The 21,589-nt window shown below is 40.0% G+C and overlaps 1 protein-coding gene across 1 annotated transcript in view; it reads left to right on the top strand.

The window, feature by feature from the left end:
- The window catches only part of wnk3 (WNK lysine deficient protein kinase 3), a 39,540-nt gene that overhangs the window by 7,666 nt on the left and 10,285 nt on the right, over positions 1-21,589 (top strand). The window contains exons 3-11 of the mRNA XM_079478271.1: positions 13,422-13,594; positions 13,742-13,962; positions 15,036-15,193; positions 15,331-15,419; positions 15,501-15,720; positions 15,846-16,149; positions 16,329-16,453; positions 17,278-17,502; positions 18,179-21,256. Coding sequence (XP_079334397.1) covers positions 13,422-13,594; positions 13,742-13,962; positions 15,036-15,193; positions 15,331-15,419; positions 15,501-15,720; positions 15,846-16,149; positions 16,329-16,453; positions 17,278-17,502; positions 18,179-21,256 — 4,593 coding nt within the window. The remainder of the gene's footprint in view (positions 1-13,421; positions 13,595-13,741; positions 13,963-15,035; positions 15,194-15,330; positions 15,420-15,500; positions 15,721-15,845; positions 16,150-16,328; positions 16,454-17,277; positions 17,503-18,178; positions 21,257-21,589) is intronic.

Raw genomic sequence — 21,589 nt, 5'->3', positions numbered from 1 at the left:
CACAACGACAAACACACTTCACATCACTAGCGACTCCGTCTAAAACTGTATTGCATGCATGCTTGAAAATGATTAAATTTATCCTTTGCACAGACCGATTCTTTTCCTAGCCTTATGTTGCACTGTACAGCCCTACAATGCTATTGTCAACATAGGGCTACGCATAAGAAGACGCTTATTGCAGGACTGCAATATCCGTCTATCAGAGCAGACTCTGTAACCTGCAGTAGCTTTGCCAGCATGCCGTAAGAAATATTTTCATGCCACGTGTCTTTTTAATCCGTAAAGCAAAGTCCCTCAGGGAATGCAAAATACCCAGCCGAGAAGAAACCCTGTCGCATTTCACCATTAAATGGCGCTTGGTATAATAATTAGCAAATAAAAGTCCAATTGTGTAGGTTAATGCCAGCTTCGTAAGAGGCTTACTAAAGCAAATTATTGATTAAAAGGTTAAAGCGACATGGAAATTACAGGTCTGATCAAAGTACATTTATTCAAAGAATGAACATTTACATGGTTCCACCTTATTTAAATTCCTTAATGGAAATAGGCCGTCATTAATGTTCAATGTCTCCACACTAGAGAGTTAGCTTCTTGTTTTCATGACACAATCTGTGAATTCAGTCGATCGTAACTGTTCTTTACTAATGTTGCGTAGCTGCAATTGAATCACTGTACATTTTAATACCTGAAACCTGCATGTAGTCCACTTATCTGTATCCCAGTAGGGATATATTGTTCTGTTGCACAGTTTATACTGCTGTTACATGCCTACCTCCTTTCCCCTTTGTCTGTCGTGAATAGATAGTCTTCGTTTCTTTTTCAAAATGTGGTGCCAGTTTCCGGCAGCTGGCTGACAATAACACCACCTAAATGTACTTTAATGGTGATTCCGCTAATATGCACATAAACGGTGGGCTAATGGGAAGATTTAGCCATAATTCGGCTTTGGATGTTGTAAAAACAATATGAGGATGTTGAATAGATGAAAAGGTTGTAGAGATATGTAAAAGATGTGTAGGTTGCCTATAAATGTATGGAAGCATATTGTTAGTAATGTTTAATTTAAAATGGAGTATGTAAAATGACAATGGAATAATGTATTTAAATATACATTTTAAATAACGTTAGGTGCAGAATTAAACTTAAAATTAAATGATCTAAATTACATTTGTCAGTTCCTACACTAGTTTAATATATAATTTAAATAGATTTTTAACACTCTTAAAGTTGGAAAGTAAATGCATTCCCAGAATTTATTATATATGTGTAATAAAGTTAAGCAAAACAGTAGCAAAATGAAAAATGTTATTTTCCCATAAAAGGTCCAGTCAGTAATATCTAGCAGCAAGGCTGTGAATTGCAACCAAACGCTCTATTTACTCCTCCTCTCCCTTTCGAAACATGACGACGGCTGACAGAACATGGCGATAACATACCGAAGGGGACCCGAGGAGTATGTAAATAGAAATAGCTCATTCTAAGGTAATAAAAACATAACGCTTTATTGTGTAAGGCATAGCTATGTATTATATTGCATTTCTATCAATAGATCATCCCAAACTGGACCTTTAACATTAACAGGTTGAGTGTTGCATAATTCAATGTGTACTTGAAAATGTATTTTGAGCTGGCCTTCCCGATACGGCGTCATTGCGTGAAGGCGGAGCCAGTCGTAATGTGCGTTGTTTTGAGGTGTTGGAAACACGTACGGCTGCAAAGCTGATAAAAGCATTTAATCGCGTGCACATACACGTTTTCATCGCAAACACATTTAGTATTTGTTGTCTTGGTAAATATCTTCACATAATCGTTCAGAAATCTTTTTTGTGGCACAAAGTTTCCGTAACTTCAACTTCAGGAATCGATTTACAGTGGATCTGTCACAGCCCAAACTGCAGCATCTGGAGGAATAAGAAGACAAGGTTAATTTTTATAAGGGCAAATCTCCACTTTAGCAATGTGTATGTATATATGTGCATAATCCCCTGCCCTTACACTGCCTCCAGAACGAAAGTAGCACAGTACAAACAGGTGTTTTAGCACGTGGATGGGTCGCGTTTGTACTGTACAGATACGGTTTAACTTGATACCTAAGAGTGGTCTCACAAAACGACCATTTCTGAACGATTCTGTGAATATATTATCAATCAAAATACTGAATGTGTTCATGAAAACGTGTATGAGAGAGTCTAGGAGATGTTCAGCATAGCGAGCTCGCTGCCTGATAAGGCAGGGAATTCTCTACGAGGGGTTCTAACAATGTAGCTACTAGTTCTATCCTCTACAGACACGTAACAAAACCTTAAGTCATTTTTGTCTTTGTGCTCCAATTCATGCGCATGCGATTTAATGCTTTTATCAGCTCTGCAGCCGCATATTAATTAACATATACAATCAATCCGCGGAATGCATTTTCATTTTAATTTTGCAACTTTAAGAGCGTCAAAAATATATATTTAAATTACATATTAAAACTAGTGTAGGAATTGACAAATGTACCTAATGTTGCACATGTTATTTAAAATGTATATTTAAACACATAATTGCGTTGTCATTTTGCGTAATTTGCATTTCAAATTGAAAATTGTTACCAATATATGCTTTCATATCAATGACGGTAATTATGTTAAAAGAGCGGCATGGATCTACGGTGCTGGAAAGGATTAGAGGAACAATGTAAAATAGCAAAGTAGCTACTGAATGAGTAATGTAATGCTTGTTCTCGGTTCTCTCTCCGTATCATGTGTGGTTTGTTTGGTTGCTTTGTGTTGAAAGCTTGAAGTCATGTGTATGTGTACAAAAACGGTGTGTCTCTTTCATAAGTGCAATTAATTAATTATAATTGTGGAGTGCCGGGCTCTAAATTCCGACCATTTAAATCGCATATGCTCCCTTTATTAAACCTGTGTGACCTCAAAATATATTTGGGAGCATTTGTGTGAGTGCACATTTTGTTGGGGTGCGCGGCCTGTTTTCATTACTGTACAGAACACTATTAACTGCACTAGGTATGTGCCTGCTGTGAGCTACAGTGACCGGCTATCTATCTGCTATTCCTGATGTGAGATGTTTGACACAGTGCTGTTATTAACATCTCAATTAATACAAGCTCCGATTTTAGTGCTGTGGTATATGTTTTGATCTCATCAGTACCGAGAAAGCAGTATGTGTGAGTAGTAGCATACATTGTGAGTGTACAATTGAAAGTGATGATGGAGTGAGAGAGGTATTGGGTGAATGATAAGCCAAACAGAGGATTAAAATGGCATCAGTCCCACAGAGGAGCTGAGTGTGTAATACCAACCACACATACACTTAAACATTCAGAGGGTCACAAGTTCGCTGGTTTAATGCACTTACAAGGAGCTATTAGCCCAAATGCTTTGAAATACTTTTGGCCTTGCAAGTAAGTGCAGATTTCACTCATTTTTTTAAAAGCTTCAGAGATAATGACAAATAAAATCATCATTATTTGATGTAGTGTAAGAGTATGAGGTAACAATGAGTGAAAATAAGCAGGCATTGATGCAGTAAATTTAGTTGACGAATTAAACAGCTTATTTGTCTGTCATGGCAAAAAACCAGGGAGTCAAGCTGTGTCTCATTTAAAGGTTTTAGATATTTTATTTCAAATTGGCATTTAAACTGAAGTTAGTTGTTATGGGTTATGACAATACAATCAAAACATCCTGTTCCTTTCTCTCTCATGATTTCAGTGGATGGTGGTTAAAGTATACAAGACTGGAGTTCTCACCGAGACGTAAGTGATTATAGAAACACGAGACAAGTGATGTGTAAAGATTCCCTCTCGAAGTTGGCTTGCGTTTCCTGTAGCATCAGCTCGCTCGTTTTGCATTGAAATGTTCGTCTCCCTTGGCATTCTTTAAAAAACAAACATGTTTTATTATGCAAATGTAGGAAGCACATTATGTAAATGCCTCAATTTTATTAATGAAGTCCTTGTTATGCAGGGTCAACCTGTGTGATACTAGATTTAAATCTTTTATATTATTTTATAGATGTCCTTAAAGGTTGAATGACTAACTCACATGGGAGTTCTTTGTGGAATGCCTGCGGCAGGGGTTGGTCTTCTATTGAATTACCTATTCACGTCAGTTGAGGTGTGAGGCAGGGATTGCTTTCACTTTTGTTAAGTGATTGTGCATCAGATTCTTGTTTCCTACAATCATTTTAGGGCTGTACGTTAAAATTTTTTGCACATTGCACCGGTGGTTTAAAGTTTTGTAGCACATGCCTAATAGTTGTAGCACAAGTATATGTCTGTTATCATCTTTAAAAAAACACAAGTGCAGGTCATCAGAAAAATAGACAGGTAATTAAAAAGCACATTAATGTTAATAAATTAGGGCTTTATAATTTTTTGTTTCTACCAAATAGTTTTTTCCTTTTACATTTCTCTCCGTTCTGTATTTTCAATGCTTTAGTATACAGTATTTTTATGGACAAATGTATTAACTACTGTTTAGTATAGTATTTACTACAGTAAACTGCAGTCAAATTATTGTGTACCATAATATTTACTATAGTAAGGTTCAAATATACTTTAGTATACTATAGTGTTTATTAAAGTTTACTACAAGTTAATTATTTATTCTCTGGGTATTTATCATCAAATAATGCTGACTTTTATTTTGGCGGGTCATTGCGAAGAACTTGCTTCACTATTAGATTTTTTCATAGCACAGACCGATTTTTTTCCATAGCGTGACATATACACTCACCTAAAGGATTATTAGGAACACCATACTAATACTGTGTTTGACCCCCTTTCGCCTTCAGAACTGCCTTAATTCTACGTGGCATTGATTCAACAAGGTGCTGAAAGCATTCTTTAGAAATGTTGGCCCATATTGATAGGATAGCATCTTGCAGTTGATTGAGATTTGTGGGATGCACATCCAGGGCACGAAGCAAAGATGCTCTATTGGGATGATATCTGGTGACTGTGGGGGCCATTTTAGTACAGTGAATTCACGTTCAAGAAACCAATTTGAAATGATTCGAGCTTTGTGACATGGTCCATTATCCTGCTGGAAGTAGCCATCAGAGAATGGGTACATGGTGGTCATAAAGGGATGGACATGGTCAGAAACAATGCTCAGGTAGGCCGTGTAATTTAAACGATGCCCAATTGGCACTAAGAGGCCTAAAGTGTGACAAGAAAACATCCCCCACACCATTACACCACCACCACCAGCCTGCACAGTGGTAACAAGGCATGATGGATCCATGTTCTCATTCTGTTTACGCCAAATTCTGACTCTACCATCTGAATGTCTCTACAGAAATCGAGACTCATCAGATCAGGCAACATTTTTCCAGTCTTCAACTGTCCAATTTTGGTGAGCTCGTGCAAATTGTAGCCTCTTTTTCCTATTTGTAGTGGAGATGAGTGGTACCCGGTGGGGTCTTCTGCTGTTGTAGCCAACCCGCCTCATGGTTGTGTGTGTTGTGGCTTCACAAATGCTTTGTTGCATTTCACGGTTGTAACGAGTGGATATTTCAGTCAAAGTTGCGCTTCTATCAGCTTGAATTAGTCAGCCTATTCTCCTCTGACCTCTAGCATCAACAAGGCATTTTCGCCCACAGGACTGCCGCATACTGGATGTTTTTCCCTTTTCACACCATTCTTTGTAAACTCTAGAAAAGAAATGGTTGTGCTTGAAAATCCCAGTAACTGAGGAGATTGTGAAATACTCAGACCGGCCCATCTGACACCAACAACCATGCCACGCTCAAAATTGCGTAAATCGCCTTTCTTTCCCATTCTGACATCCAGTTTGGAGTTCAGGAGATTGTCTTGACCAGGACCACACCCCTAAATGCATTGAAGCAACTATCATGCGATTGGTTTATTAGATAATTGCATTAATGAGAAATTGAACAGGTGTTCCTAATAATCCTTTAGGTGAGTGTATGTCGCACTGTTATTTTATTCTGTATATAGAAGCAAAACTAGTGTGCAGATGGTATGAATTGCAAAAAATTACATTTCAAAATTAATAGTGCTGTTTACTACTTTACTCCAGCCAAATTGGTCCCGAGTGGCACTAAGTGAAACTGTGATGGTTAAAAGGCATGTTGTGGTGTTAATTTGTACTAGCGATTCAAGCAGCAGGAGCATAACGGTAAATTCAGATTGTGGGGATCTGAAAAAGGGAAACGAATACCCGACGAACTAAGCTTTCATATCAACGATTATGTGTTCACTCTCTTCTATGTGACGTACGCACGCTAGATGGCGATGGAGACAACATTTCACTGCTAAACATAAGGTGGCGCTTAACCGCCATTGTTTTAGTTCTACAACGTTATCACGACCAGCATTCGCACCAAATATTCGGGGGCAATGTGAATGGGACTTAACCCTGTATAATGTGATTATTGCAGTTTTTGCAAGTGAATAAGCCGAGCAGAGATGACCTGACAGATATTATCCATCAGCCTCCTGGTTCTTTGTTGAAGATGGTTCTGTCTGGCCAGCGTGTTTATTGACTCACTACCCTTAAAAGCTTCAAAGTCTGTTATATCATCAGTGCAAAAGGCACATTGGGAAGATTTCTATATATGAATAATACTAATATTACCCTTTGCAAGAACAGAGTTGAACACATTGCACGTGTATCTGTTGGTGTAATGTACGAATCAAATTTATTGTGCAGTCTGCAGCTCTATACTGGCACGTGAACTACAGTGTTATGTGTTGGTGATACATGTGTTCGGGGTGCACAGTGTTGGGAAGGGTGTTCTCTCTGTCTGTGTGATTGAGTATACAGGGTGATCCAGGGGGTTAATTACAGTGGGTGCCTGTCAGGCTCGAACAAAAAGCTTGCACAGACAGCACAACTCGCACAGAAATGAAACTGAATATAAGCATCCTAAAATTTGGCCCAGCTGATCCCCTGTCACCACAGACTATGAACTGTAGTAAACCTGACTGAAAGAAGTGTCATTTCTGTTCGATTGCAAACATTCTCTATTATTGTATGTTAACAGGGTTGCACATTTTCAGAAAATGTGTTTTACTATGAGTTTTTAGAAGCTTTTATACGAATACTGTAACTCATTTAAACTCCGTTAGTTCAGTTCAGTTTAGTTCAGTGTAATGTTGTAAGTGCCTCAGAACTTTTCACCCAGTCAGTTGTGGCTGGGTTGGTACTTGCTGTGAGAAATGCAGAGTGACATACTGTGACTCGCAGTAAAATAGAAACTGAGGCAGTGGCTCAATGTAAATGTCCTCTTTCTGATGGCAAAGCTCCAAGCCCTCTGTTACAAAGCCAGGGCAAATCTAATGACTTTTTGCCCAATCTGTAGAGTAAAGGGACACAGCTGCAATGACCTCACCATTCAGTGGAATATAATTTAATGATTCTTATACACAGTGCAGACATATTGCCTACATTTAATATATTAAGTAAGTTCGAATTTGAGCAGAAATGTATGCAAAAACAAATATTCCAGTACACTGTATTTTAAAGGAGCAATGTGGAAACTTTAGTGGCGTCTATTGGTGAGGTTGCGAATTGCAACCAACGGCTCACTCCACCCCTCTCTGTTTCGTCGCACTACGGCGGCTCTCACAGGACAAATGTGTTGCTTTGCGGAAGGAGAAAATGTATTTACGAACAAGCGCTCCGTACAATAAGCGTTCGACCGATATTGGATTTTGCTGATAACTAAGGTGGGCAGTACCTGCCAGTAACGATTCAAGATTTTTTAATGATTCTGCATCCAAACATAACACTAAGTAAAATACCAGTAAAGTTTATTTGGCTACAACAATAAACTGCATTTCATGAACCGTAAAACTGTAATGCTACTTTAAATAAAACACTGAAATATTAACTATTTTGATAAGTATTTAACTCAACTGTAGGATTTAAACAAAAATTATTAGTAGGTGTTTCCTACATTGACAATTTAAACAAATGTTTCTTGCATCAAATGAATGACATCTGAGAGATCAGTATTAATATTTTACAACATTAAAAAACAGTTTTTACAAAACTATTATTGACAAATGCCCAACCGATACTGCAGTTGTGACATTTTAAAATTCTTGCATGTATTTCCTCTCCCATTGTCTTTACCACTTAAGCTAATAGGCTTCTAATGTTAGCAAAATATTGATGTTCTCCATTAATGCAGATAACAGTCAAATGAATAACTTTTTAACCTGTGTCCTGCAATGTGCTCAACCTTGTCAAACTTTTAAATCCGTAAATAATGTAGCCTATTCCGCTTTGTGCATAGTGTAGTCTCCACTGGCTGTCAGTATAATTTACAGTTAGGTCCATATATATTTGGACACAGGCACAATTTTTATTTTTGTTAGGTATTTACCTAAACCTATTCAAGCTATAGTGATATGATGGATATTGGCTGAAAGTGCACACTCTCAGATTTAATTTGATGTTTAGATTTAATTTCAAATGTTTGGTACATTCTGAGAAAAAATAATGCACTGGTGAGCTCAGCAACATAAAAAGGCTTGGACGTCCACAGAAGACAACAGTGGTTGATGATCACAGGATTCTCTACTTGGTAAAGAAAAACCCATTCACAACTTCCAGCCAAGTGAAGGAGACCCTCCAGGAGGTAGGAGTGTCATTGTCAAAGTCTACAATCAAGAGAAGACTCCACGAGAGCAAATACAGAGGGTTCACCACAAGGTGCAAACCATTAATAAGAATCAAGAATAGAAAGGTCAGATTAGACTTTGCCAAAAAACACCTAAAAAATCCTGACCAGTTCTGGAAAAGCATTCTTTGGACGGATGAAACTAAGATCAACCTGTACCAAAATGATGGGAAGAAAAAAGTATGGTGAAGGCTTGGGACAGCTCATGATCCAAAGCATACTACTTCATCTGTAAAACATGGTGGAGGCAGTGTGATGGCATGGGCATGCATGGCTTCCAGTGGCACTGGATCACTGGTGTTTATTGATGATGTGACAGAAGACAGAAGCAGCCGGATGGATTCTGAAGTGTATAGGAATATACTGTCTGCCCAGATTAAGCCGAATGCAGCAAAGTTGATTGGACGGTGCTTCACGGTACAGATGGACAATGATCCAAAACCCACTGCAAAAGCAACCCAGGAGTTTTTTAAAGACAAGAAGTGGAATATTCTGCAATGGCCGAGTCAATCACCTGATCTCAACCCGATCGAGCATGCATTTCACTTGCTAAAGACAAAACTAAAGGCAGAAAGACCCACAAACAAACAACAATTGAAGACAGCTGCAGTTAAGGCCTGGCAAAGCATCACAAAGCAGGAAACCCAGTCTTTGGTGATGTCCATGGGCTCTAGAATTCAGGCAGTCATTGCCTGCAAAGGATTCTCAACAAAATATTGAAAATGTACATTTTATTTACAATTATATTAATTTGTCCAATTACATTTGAGCCCCTGAAAATGGGGGGACTGTGTATAAAAATGGCTGCAGTTCCTAAAATGTTTATTTGATATTTTTGTTCAACCCCTTGAATTAAAGCTGAAAGTCTGCACTTCAAATTCATCTTGATTGTATCATTTTAATTTTATTCTGGTGGCATACAGAGCTAGAAGTATGAAAATTGTGCCTGTGTCCAAATATATATGGACCTAACTGTATATTTCCGCTTCTAGAGGTCGCCGTTTTACGCTGTACTCTCTCATTGCACGCACTGTGCATGTGTCGAACTCGTCTATAAGCGATGGAGTATGCTCATAAAGCAGAGCGCACGTGTTTGTCCGCGAGACTGATGCGGAAAGTCAAGTATACCTGGTGCTTAAAGTTTTTCCTGTTGCGTCTGAATCAAACGCAACCAGAAAAAACTATCGGTGGGGAATTCTTGCCTATTAATTATAGTTATGACATACAAGACATGGTTATGTATATTATATTGCATTTCTGTGAATAAATCCTTTTAAATATTACCCACAGCCCCTTTGATAAAAGGTAATAAAAGTTTTTTATAATGAATCATAAAGCATCAGTCTGTAAATGTATTTTTATGAAACACAACTACAGCTTATTTCTGTTCTAGCTACTGTATATGACTTAGCTACTGTATATGACTTATTCCTCTGTAGCGAGGGCATTTTGAGTAGTTTGTCATGCTACTGGTTTGCCCTGGTACCCGCAACCCATGCTGTATTCTTAGTTCCGCATAACAGTATTTTACATTTGTCCTGATTGGCTGTGACTGTCATGTTGTGCAGTATTTTTGCATTCAGAATGCACAGACAGCGTGGACTTTGTCATAATAACAAGCGATGGTAAGATTCCCAGTGTTAGTCAGAGCTCTTATAGAATACTGTAATCTAATCCAAGCAACCAGTTGCTAAAATGCTGGTTTGCTCTTGTGTCGCTAACAGTAACAGCCCACACCTACACATACTGTAGATATAAACATGCGCAGGATGACAGACATGTGTCTTCACGATGCACTGAAGCAGTGGGTATTATGTTGCTTTCACTATATACTCCTGTATTACAGTGTCCATTTTAGTAATATGAGCTGACCATGCCCCTTCCCCCCTTCCTCTTCATTGCTGTTAAACCCAGACATACATACAGACGTACATGTTACATAATAAAAAGGTTGTAGGCATGATTGCTTTACACGTCCATGGGGACTAGAGAATTTAGTTCGATGCTTCAATTGAAGAAAGACAGATAAACTTGATTTAAAAGCTCACGTGTAAACAATTCGGACTAATGCGCTTCTTGAGTTTCATTAGCACTCAAAAGCCAAGCTGGAGTTCAGAAGGCATTCATGCATAGACCACCTAACGGATAACTAGACCTTCGAACAGGTGACGGGTCATGAAGTGTTTCTTTTTGTGGGTCAGGCTGCCCTCGGCTTTACACTTTTTATGACTGTTACCATAACCTTAACTGACAGCAGACAGCACATTCAAATGACATTTTGTAGACAGGAAATATTGTTTACTTCCTTTGTGTTAAGCATATCAAATACATTTATACAGGTTTGAAACAATTGCAGCTTTACTAAGCTTGCAAACAAAGCTTAAAGGAATAGTTAACCTAAAAAATAAATTCGTCATTGACTCACCCTCAGATTAAGGAATTATTTGAACTAATTACATTTCTGCAGAAATTTTGAACTAAACCTCTTTTCAATGGAATTACACTTTTTGGTCACTTCATGGTTTTTAGGTATTTGTATATAGTGCAGACAGTGGTCAAAAGTCTGAGCATGTAACCCAGAAATCTGACATTTCTAAAAAAAGAAAACGTCACCCTGATAAAACCGCTAAAATGAAAACCTGCCCATGTAGCTTCACCTGACATCACTAATGATTATGTGAATCCTCCAAGCTTTTGCTGACGCAGGTAGCTGGTCACTTGACAAGCCACAATAACAGGACAAGAAACTGTTATGAAGAGGTCAAAGGGTTAGTGCAACCATATATACGGGACACTGTCTCAGACATCAGCACTGAGTTCACCTGCAGAGCTGTTCATGTTAGCATTTTAGCTGCACAATACAGTGCAATGCATTTAAAATTCATGCCGGGCTAAGCAGGAAGCATCTGTCAACACAGAGAAACCTTGTGTTAGTGGTGGAATTATCGGTCAAAGTTCAAGGAACAGAGGTCCTGTTTTCAGTGACATAAAAGTGTATGTGTTATTAAGCACACTTATAAAGGAGCTGTATTATGTATTGTTTAAACAGTAAGTGAATAAAGAGAAGCTGAGAAAGACTCAACAGGATACTAATGAGCTGTAACAGGCATGTATTCAGAAGTAGGAAGATGGGACAAGAAACCTCAGCTACCACAGAAGACTCCCTCAAAGTAACATCTAGTTCATTGGTGGATAAGGAAAGATTGGAGAATGGATAGGCATGATTTATAGATGGACAAGAGAAACCTCATTACATGGAAAATCTGATTGTACACTCTAAAACAGCCTCCAGGAATTGGCCCTGTTTTTAGATCCATATACAGCAGGCCATTGCAATGTTGTTTAGAGAAATAAAAAAAATGATGTCTATATATCTTGTGTGGTGATTTTCTGAGGCTTTGAAATCTGTTGTTTCTTGCTTTAACTCAGCTGTTTTTCTATTGTGGCCTGATGTGAAAATAGAAAGTAAGGCAATAAGTCTGTTGTTGTTATCTTTATGACATAAACGCCTTCAATTCATCCATGTAGGTCCAGTAAAGTCTCAAGGAAGAAAGGTCAAGGAATATCACTGCTTACTTTTGTTTAGCAGCCGATGTCACTTGTACACCTGCCTCTCTCACAGGTCATTTAGCAAGCAGTTGTAGCTAAAAACAAATGAATAATTTTTTGTGGTTGTAATGTCTTTTGATCCCGTTGTTATTTCCATTTAGATTTGCATTAGACAAAGCTTTACTCAAATAATGTATTTTATTAGTAGCGTGATGCAGTAAATTATATTTTAGTAAATCTTATCTATGTTGTATAGTTAAACAATCTTTTGCTTCGGGCAGGCATTTCAGCATGCATAATCGTGTAGTGTGCGTGATGTTTGCCAGTGGAGTGAGGTAGTACTTACTGTTGGCACTGTGGCATTTTCCCCACTGTGTGCCAAGGAATGGATCAGCATTCCACCATGTGGCAATCTGGTCATGGTGGCAGCTGTGGCTGAAATGTGATTTTGAGGATAATGCTGGGTGTTGCCTCCCTGTCACACATCTCTTCTTTGCCAGCACCACCTGGTGGTGACTGGTTAGTAGTGAGTGACAGCATTGTTGTGAGGGGAGTGATCATGTTCTTATCTGCATGTGCACATGCTAAACCAAACATTTTGCTGCCGGTATACACCTCTAAAAAATTTTTTGCCTCCACCCCACCTGTCAATTGAAACAACTAAAGATGGCAGATTCTCTCGCAGCACATTTTTTAAAGGGGAATATATCTTCCCCTTTGCAGGAGGTGGCTGAAAATGTTCTGAGCTATCGTAGTATGGCGAGATTCATAATTAATGAGGCAATACAATATAATTTATGAATAATTGGCGGTTATTATTTAAATCACATTTATATCAAATCACAGAATAGTTAGTCATATTTATGACATGGTCATTAACATGATTAATAGGACAGTCGAGAGCACTCTTGGATGTGGAAATAATCATATGTTTGAGTCATTGAGAGGTTTGGAAAGAAGAGCCAATCCGTTTGTGTGCAGTCATCATTGCTTTAACCATTAGTTGACCGGTCATTAGCGACAGTGGAGCAACAAATGCTTTCAAATAACAATAATTCTTTCTAAGATATTTACTGTCATATGATATGCAAAAATTTTAAATGGAAGGTTGCAAAAAAGAAACCAAGATTTTCCAATGGCGTTATTTGGTTTAATGTGCATTTAATAAACATTTACATGTTTTTCTGCTACGTGTGTTCACATGTTAGGATCGAAAGCTGACCAAGGCAGAGCAGCAGCGGTTTAAGGAAGAGGCAGAAATGCTAAAAGGTCTACAGCACCCCAACATTGTGCGTTTCTATGACTCCTGGGAATCAGTACTTCGAGGAAAGAAGTGCATCGTTCTGGTGACTGAGCTTATGACCTCAGGAACGCTCAAAACGTGAGTAACGTTTTAAGAACATCACGTTCAAATAGATATAGTCATTATTCCTTTAAAATATACTCTGTACACTGTGGAAGGCAAAATACATTAGTTTACAGTACTTAACTCATTTCTAATACTGTGATATGTTTTCTTTTTGTACAGGTATCTTAAGCGCTTTAAAGTAATGAAACCCAAGGTTTTACGCAGCTGGTGCCGGCAAATCCTTAAGGGTCTACAGTTCTTGCACACCCGTACACCACCTATTGTGCACCGTGACCTCAAGTGTGACAACATCTTCATCACTGGCCCCACAGGGTCTGTAAAGATTGGTGACCTGGGCCTTGCCACCCTGATGCGTACATCTTTTGCCAAGAGCGTCATAGGTTTGTGCGTTTCACTCAGTTCTTTTAAGTTGACTTTAGAGATTCTTCTAACATGTGTGGCGTATCATGTATGACCTTTTGCTAAGACCCTTGAAGAGGCAGATCTGCCACACTTGTGGCTATGGTTGTTGTACGAGTGTCAAGTGAGAGTCCTTGAATCCGTGGAAGGCTTTGTTCGTTCTGCCTTTGTCTCTTATACTCTCTTAACTTGTATTGCATTTGCAGCATTGTAGCTTAGTAAAGAGCTCTGCTTGCAGTTTAACAATATTGACAATATAACAGCAGTATGCCCATGCATAAAAACATCAATGCCTGCCATTGATTTCTTTTGTTTTAATATTTGCTACGAGAAATGTACAGGCATGGATATTTACATTAGTACAAACATCAAATTAAAACAGAATTACACAATTTATGAAAAAGCAGGATTTAAGGTTCTTTGGGAAGTCTGTTCTCATTGATCCGGCACACTTTACTGGAACTGTACCACATCACTCCACTACTGTAATCCAGATACCTGATTCAGCTCTTTAAAATGTTGAACGTGCACGTGACAAGATTATGATGTTATGCTTAACATCCTCATTTGATCTTCATTTGGTGAATTGCTGGCTTGATCAGTAGACAGTGTACCCAAGCTGCTTTATTAAGTTTTGTGAACAAGGCTTAAAACATCAGTGTGCTGCATAGACTTTTTGAAAGATTGAAATGCTTTATTTGAATATTTGTAATCCCAGGTTTAAGCCTGAAAGCACGTTTGACTGTGTTTATAATGGCTGCCCTTCTTCAATGCTTTCTGGTTTGAAATATTATGTGGGCTTTTGGACATATTGTATTCACTTTGTGATAGGTTAAAAAAAGCTGTCTGACATATAAAGATTCCCATTATAGTTTTTAAACTTAATTGTCAATGTGTAACATTCAGCGTTCATGATTTTGTTTTGTGCATAGCAACAGGGCTGTTGTCAAAGAGAAAGTTATTGTCAAGACCTTACAGCCTTTGCTGTAGAGAATGATGATAAAAGTTGCTGACATAGGGCAGGATGACATCCAAATGGTGTTTTATTCCTCAGGGACTCCAGAGTTTATGGCCCCTGAGATGTATGAGGAGCATTATGATGAATCAGTGGATGTCTATGCCTTTGGCATGTGTATGCTAGAGATGGCTACATCAGAGTATCCATACTCAGAATGCCAAAATGCTGCACAGATCTACCGCAAAGTCACCAGTGTAAGCTTTTATACTTATACAAAACATTGCTTTTTAAAATGCAGTTGATATGCATGTCACATCCAGACTTTTTGTGTACTTTGGTCATTCATCTTATGTGGAGTATTGCTAATGCACCACATTTTCTCTTAATGCAGGGTATCAAGCCAGCCAGTTTTGATAAAGTAAATGACCCGGAGGTAAAAGAGATCATCGAGGGCTGCATTCGCCAAAACAGATTAGAGCGGTAAGAATATGGCCGGTGGAAGGTCTTCTGTAAGTAAAGAGAGATTAGGAAGCAGTCTAAGTTCTCTCCTCTCACTTTCAGACTCTCCGTTAAAGACCTTCTGAATCACGTCTTCTTTGCGGAGGACACCGGGGTGCGTGTTGAACTTGCAGAAGAAGACACGGGATGCAAAGACTGCCTGGCCCTGCGGATCTGGGTTGAGGACCCAAAGAAACTCAAAGGCAAGCACAAAGACAATGAAGCCATTGAGTTCACCTACGACCTGGAGAATGACAGTGCCGAAGAGGTTGCGCTGGAGATGGTGAGGACAAGGATAAAATGGAAACTAGCTCATTTCATCAATCTACGTACCTTTCCTGTTTTTCTGTCATACATTTTTTTTCTAAATTTTTTAATTTATCCCCAATTGTATCTTTTGTTTTATAGGTGAAGTCTGGCTTTTTCCATGAAAGTGATGCCAAGGTGGTCGGGAAGTCTATCAGAGACAGGGTTACGCTGATTAAGAAGTCCCGTGAAAGGCGCCAACAGCAGCTCCTTCAGCAGCAGCAAAGTCTGGATGAGCGTCGTGGCTCATCAGTACTCGGCTCCTCTTTTTCCTCTGTCCATCCCACCTGTCCCCCCTCACTGGGTCCTGGAGTTTCTACAGCGGCTGGGGGTCATGGGGAGGCAGAGGACCTGCCAGAAGTGGACCAGCATGTCCAGCAGCAAGGCAATGCATTGGGCCTCAAAGGTGCACAATACATGATAATTACTGTAGAATAAGAGATGAATACTCTGTTCCAAAGCCTTGTGAGCTGCATGATGCAAACATCGCTTTATCTCTTTTTTGCTGTTTTGGTCAATATAAAATGACTCAAATCTGATTCCTTCTAATGAATGTGGTTTGACTTTCTACTTTTCCATACTCAGAGGGTGAGAGCCTTTCTGCCGTTGGTGGAGATCCTTTCTCAAGTGGACAAAGCCAAGCCTTTTCTCTCCCTGAGTCAGGGAACGCTTGTGTTCAAGTCCAAACCAGCTACCCCACAGGCACCTCTGTAAGTACTGCTCCTTTATAACATAATCATACATGGCATGTTCATCAATATACGGCTCTAGTAATCACTCCCTTGTATCCACCACCACTCTTACTCAAAGCTTTTGATAAGAAGAACAACTGCTTAAAGTGGCAGTTTTTGATTTACAGCGGCCACTGGCGTCGTGTTCTAGATTTGCAACGAATATCTCTGTTCAAACACGACGGTGTCCACCACAGTACAAAAATATGTCGTCGGCTGCCACAACGCGCCTTTTCATGTTGACGCAGGGAAGAGATAATGCGGGCATTAGACTGTAGGAAGAGCGATGTCTTATTCATTACATAAAATAAAATATTTTATAAAAGTCAGGCGGAGCTAGGACCTGCGTTAATATTTTAAAGACTTTCCTGCAGATTAGTGTTCGGACCTGCGGTACTAAGGCTTTTAGCAGGGATACTCATAGATATCTATGGAGATACTAATAAAAGCGTTTAATATTGTACACATCCAGATACTGGAGAGAGCAAGGGCGCTAAAACAGGAGAGAGAGCGAGAGTGTGTTTAAAAGGGGAGAGGAATCGCACGCTGTAGAATTGTTTGTCTGTATAGGGCTGCTGTACAAAACATGGCGGCAAATTCAATGTATGAAGGCCCGCTCTGTATGTAGCTATAAATAGTTTATTCTAAGGTATTACAAACGGTTCTTTATGTAAGGTCTTTATAACCACTGAATAAGTAGTTTTTTTATATTATATTGCATTTCTGTCAATAGATCCTGTTGAAAAACTTTATTAGCTTTTTGTCTACTATGTGGTGGGATAAGAATTCTTTCTTTCATTTAGGGAGTGAAAGGTACAGGGGTTGTGTCCCACCCTCAACTTCTCCCTATGGGTCAGAGCGGAGGGGTTCAGAATGTGCCTATTGGCCAGAATGGTGGGCTTTCTGGCCTTTCCATTGGCCAAAGTGGTTGTGGTGGTGGACCTAACATTCCTGTGGCGCAGACTTTCATTCAGCCAGTCACTATGGCATCACAGGTCCCTTTAAGTGTGCCGCAACAATATTCTCAGGTGATTGTCTCCCTTGTGTCCGGCTTCTCCTATTCCTTTGATGTTCTTATTCTCTCAATGTATTCTCTCAATACACTGGAAACGTTTGCATATTTAAAACAAAGCACTATGCAGTATGTAACTTTGATGTAGGTCATGTGTCGAGCTACATGATGTTCGCTGACCCACATTTTTTATTTTAATAATTTTGGTTGAATTTCACTGTGATATGGCTTGAAGTTGAACCATAAGAGCTGCTAATTTGTTGCTAACATGCTAATGGTTTTCTATATGATTCACCAGTTAAATAAAAACTAAATCCTAAAGTAACAATTACCTGAAGTAACCAAAATTCCAGGTACAAATGTCTAGATCTAGTCTAAATATCCTAGTCCTGCCAACTACTGTATTGTATTTGAACAAACATTTATCCATGGAATTCACTGGTCTACCATTGAATCAAAAATAATAGAAAGCTTTTATTTTAGTACACAGTCTAGCAATAACCTAATAAATGTACCCATAGAATCTTGTCTTAGATACTTTGCTTACCAAAATGTCCTATTTCTATTGGATGATTAATGAACCACACTAATGCTTACTCTTGCTCTCTCTCCCTCCCTCTCCTTCTCTCCCTCCCTCACCCTACTCCACACTTTGTTCTGTCCAACCTTTACAAATATGTTTTTACCACCAGCCCCTCCCACCCTACTCAGTAGATGTTACACCCTCAAAGATGTTACATCCTCGGCCTGTTGATGCCTCCACTCCGCACAGTTCCCCTTTGCAGTCACAGTCATACTTCCCCACAGTTACTCCCCAGGTCCCTATGGCTGTCCTCACTGCCTCTGTCCCTGCTGGAGAGCCCATATCATCAGCAGGCAACATTATGCCCCTTATGCAGGCCCAGCCAAGTATTGCTTCAGTTCAACCCACTGACATTTTGCCCCAGCAAACCATTGTTCAGCCACAACAACAGGCCATGTCAGATTTGCCCGAAACGCTACAACTGAACATCCAGCATCCAACACCACAACAGCAAGCACAAATAGTGCAACCCCACCAAGCAGCACTGTTACCACAGCAATTAGATCAGGTTCAGCCAACGACTGTTTTGTATCAGCAGCAGCATGTAGAACAGCAGCAGATGATTTTGCAGGAACAGCAGTCACTGTCCATTTCATCCCAGCAGGCATATATTTTATTGCCACAGCAGCAACAACCAACATTGCCCAACCCACAGCAGCAGATCTACACACAACATCCTGCAGAAAATCCCCAACAAGAAGTGATACAGCAGCAAGTTCAGCAACCTTTAGTACAACAGCCCCCTGTTGAACAATATCAGCAACAGCAGGCGCAGCAAGTTTATTTGCAACAAATGGCTGAAACACAAGAGCAGAATATTGTCAAGACCATGATACAACAGCCACCGGTACTTCAAACCATTCAGCAACCGCTACATATGGCAGAACAACAGCAGCAACTTCTGATTAGGCAACAATTGGATCAACAACAAAAAGGCGTCTTGCAAAATCAAATGGAACAACGACGTCAGCAGCAAGTTTATATTCAACCGCCTCAGCAGCAAGTTGAGCAACAACAAATTATTCTGCAGCAACAGCCAAGCATGGCTGTGCAGCAGCATATGGAGCAACAGCAGCAAGGGCTACAACAACAGACAATAGAACAGCCGAAACAAACCATTTTGCAACAACAGGTGGAACAACAGAGACAACAGCAACAGGTTTTGTATCAGCAGCTGGAGCAACAGCAGGCAATCTTGCAGCAGCAACAGCACGAGCAACAGCAGGCTCTTTTACAGCAACAACAGTTAGAGCAGCAAGCCTTGTTACAACAACAACAACTCCAGTTAAAGCAGCAGCAAGCCCTTTTACATAAGCAACAGTTAGATCAGCAACAGCAGGCATTGTTGAAAGAGCAACAAACTATTTTGCAGCAGCAACAGCAAGCACTTCAACAGCAAAACGAATTAGATCAGACGGTACTTTTACAGCTGCAAAAGCAGCCGCAGACTTTACAGCCGCAACCACAGAAGCCAACAGAAACTTTTCAACAGACTGAGCAGCAACAACAGAGAGAGTCACAAATGCAGCAGCAAGTTTTAATGCAACAACACAATTTAGACTTACAGCAACAACAATCTGAGAAACATGTTTTATTGCAGCCGCAACAACATTTTGAGCAGCAAATTGCTCTGGTAGATCAAAGTGGGCAGCAACCAAACATACTGAAACAATCAGAAACAATCCAGCAAATTAATCAAATACCGCAACCCCAGCCAATAATATCCCCACAACCTCAATCTCATTCAAGTCTTTCCCAACAACTCGCAGAACAGCAACAGGTCCTAATTCGGCAGCAGCAAGCAGTCGTCCCTCAGCCACATAGACCTCTGGTAGAGTTACAAATTCCAACCATGATTCAAGCACCACCGCAAATGGTTAACACACAACTACCTAGTCAAGTTCCAGCTCCAATACTTGTACAGCAGCAGATGCCACCCCAGATATCAGCTCAACCATCTGTGCAAATTGAAGGACAAATCTCGTTGCAGCCCCATTCTTTACCACAGTCAATAGGAGGACACTTCCAAGCAAGCCAGTTGCAAGTTCCACAACTATCCCAACAGATCACATCTCCAACCCAGGTGCAACAAATTCCCTCTTTTGTCTCAACTCAAACCCAAATGGTTTCCCAGGGGCAAAGCCTTCCAGCACAAGCTCAGATGGTCCAAACTCAAGTTGCAGCTTCACTCCAGTGTCAGGTTCCGATAGTGCCCGGACCTGCATCTCTTGTGCATCCTCCATTGCAGTCCCAAGTACAGGACACCTCAACGCTTCTGCCCACACCGAATTTACAAGCAGCTGTAACTCAGCAAACCATTCAGTCAGTTCAGCTAGACCTCAACCAAACCGTGAAACAGCCTCCGCAGTATCTGCAAACAGTGCTATCTCCGGGGTCAACTGCCATAGATCCAATGGCCACTTCAACACAGTGTTATTTGCAACAGGCAACGCAAATGCAAGCCCAAGTTCAACCGCAGCCAATCATACCAGCTCTGAAACAACCAGTGAATGTAGCTTCTATGCAGACAGTCTTGCAGCCTCAAGCATCCATACAGTCTCAAGCCCCCCAACAGTCTCAAGCCCACCATGTGCACCACCATCAGCATCAGACCCAACCTGTTCAACAGCTTCTGCCCCCACCCGCTGTACTACCCCAAGATCTCCATCAACAGCCCTGTCAATCTCAAACTATTCTTCAACATGTTCTACATATTACACCAAGTCCGATACCCCAGACCCAAGCCAGGACAGTGCCTCTTTACAGTCAGGTAGTGTCAGGTCCAGCTATTCCCCCCCAACCAAATCCAAACCCCCCACCTTTTCAAGCCTACATACAGACTAGCATGCAGCCACAAGCACTCTCAAATGCACATGTCCAAACACAAGGTCTTAACAACATGCAGACCCACGCAGAGGCTAGTTTTGAGCAGGCTGCTTATAAACCTCCACAGATCCCTCAAAGTCCATCTCATTCTTCCATACAACCCTCCGCCACTCTCTCAACTGTACAGCGGATTGTCCCGGTGTCAGAAATTTCAGTTCCTGCAGAGGCACAGCTAATCCAGACCAGGCCAGTTGCTTCCCCTCCAACTGTCAATGCTTCACAGTCCCATGACTATAATGGCTCTGTGTTGCCTATCACCTCCTTGGCAGACAGTGATGCTGCATTGCTAGACATTGCTCAGGTACAAAAGCACATTAATCTGATTTACATCAAACAATCCCACAATTTTTTCACTTTAATGAAGGTAAAGGGCATACAGAGATTTCTAACTTAATTACTTCCAAACTGCCTAACACCTCCATTAAACAAACTTACAAAATCTAAATTGTAGACCATTTCACAAAGAGTTGTTTTGATTTTTGTTTTGTTTTTGTTTCGATTTAGTTTCTGAGGATGTTTTGTAGTAATATTTGTTATTTTAGTTTTGAAACTAACAGTATTATTTGCTTATTTATTTGCAGTCATTATATAACTGATGTTTTTTTGTTGTTTGTTTGTTTTTCTGTTGGTATGT

Source organism: Barbatula barbatula (assembly GCF_947034865.1).
Source record: "Barbatula barbatula genome assembly, chromosome: 17".
NCBI classification, from domain to species: domain Eukaryota; kingdom Metazoa; phylum Chordata; class Actinopteri; order Cypriniformes; family Nemacheilidae; genus Barbatula; species Barbatula barbatula.
The sequence above is the reverse complement of the archived record's forward strand: the minus strand, read 5'-3'. Positions and strand labels throughout refer to the sequence as shown.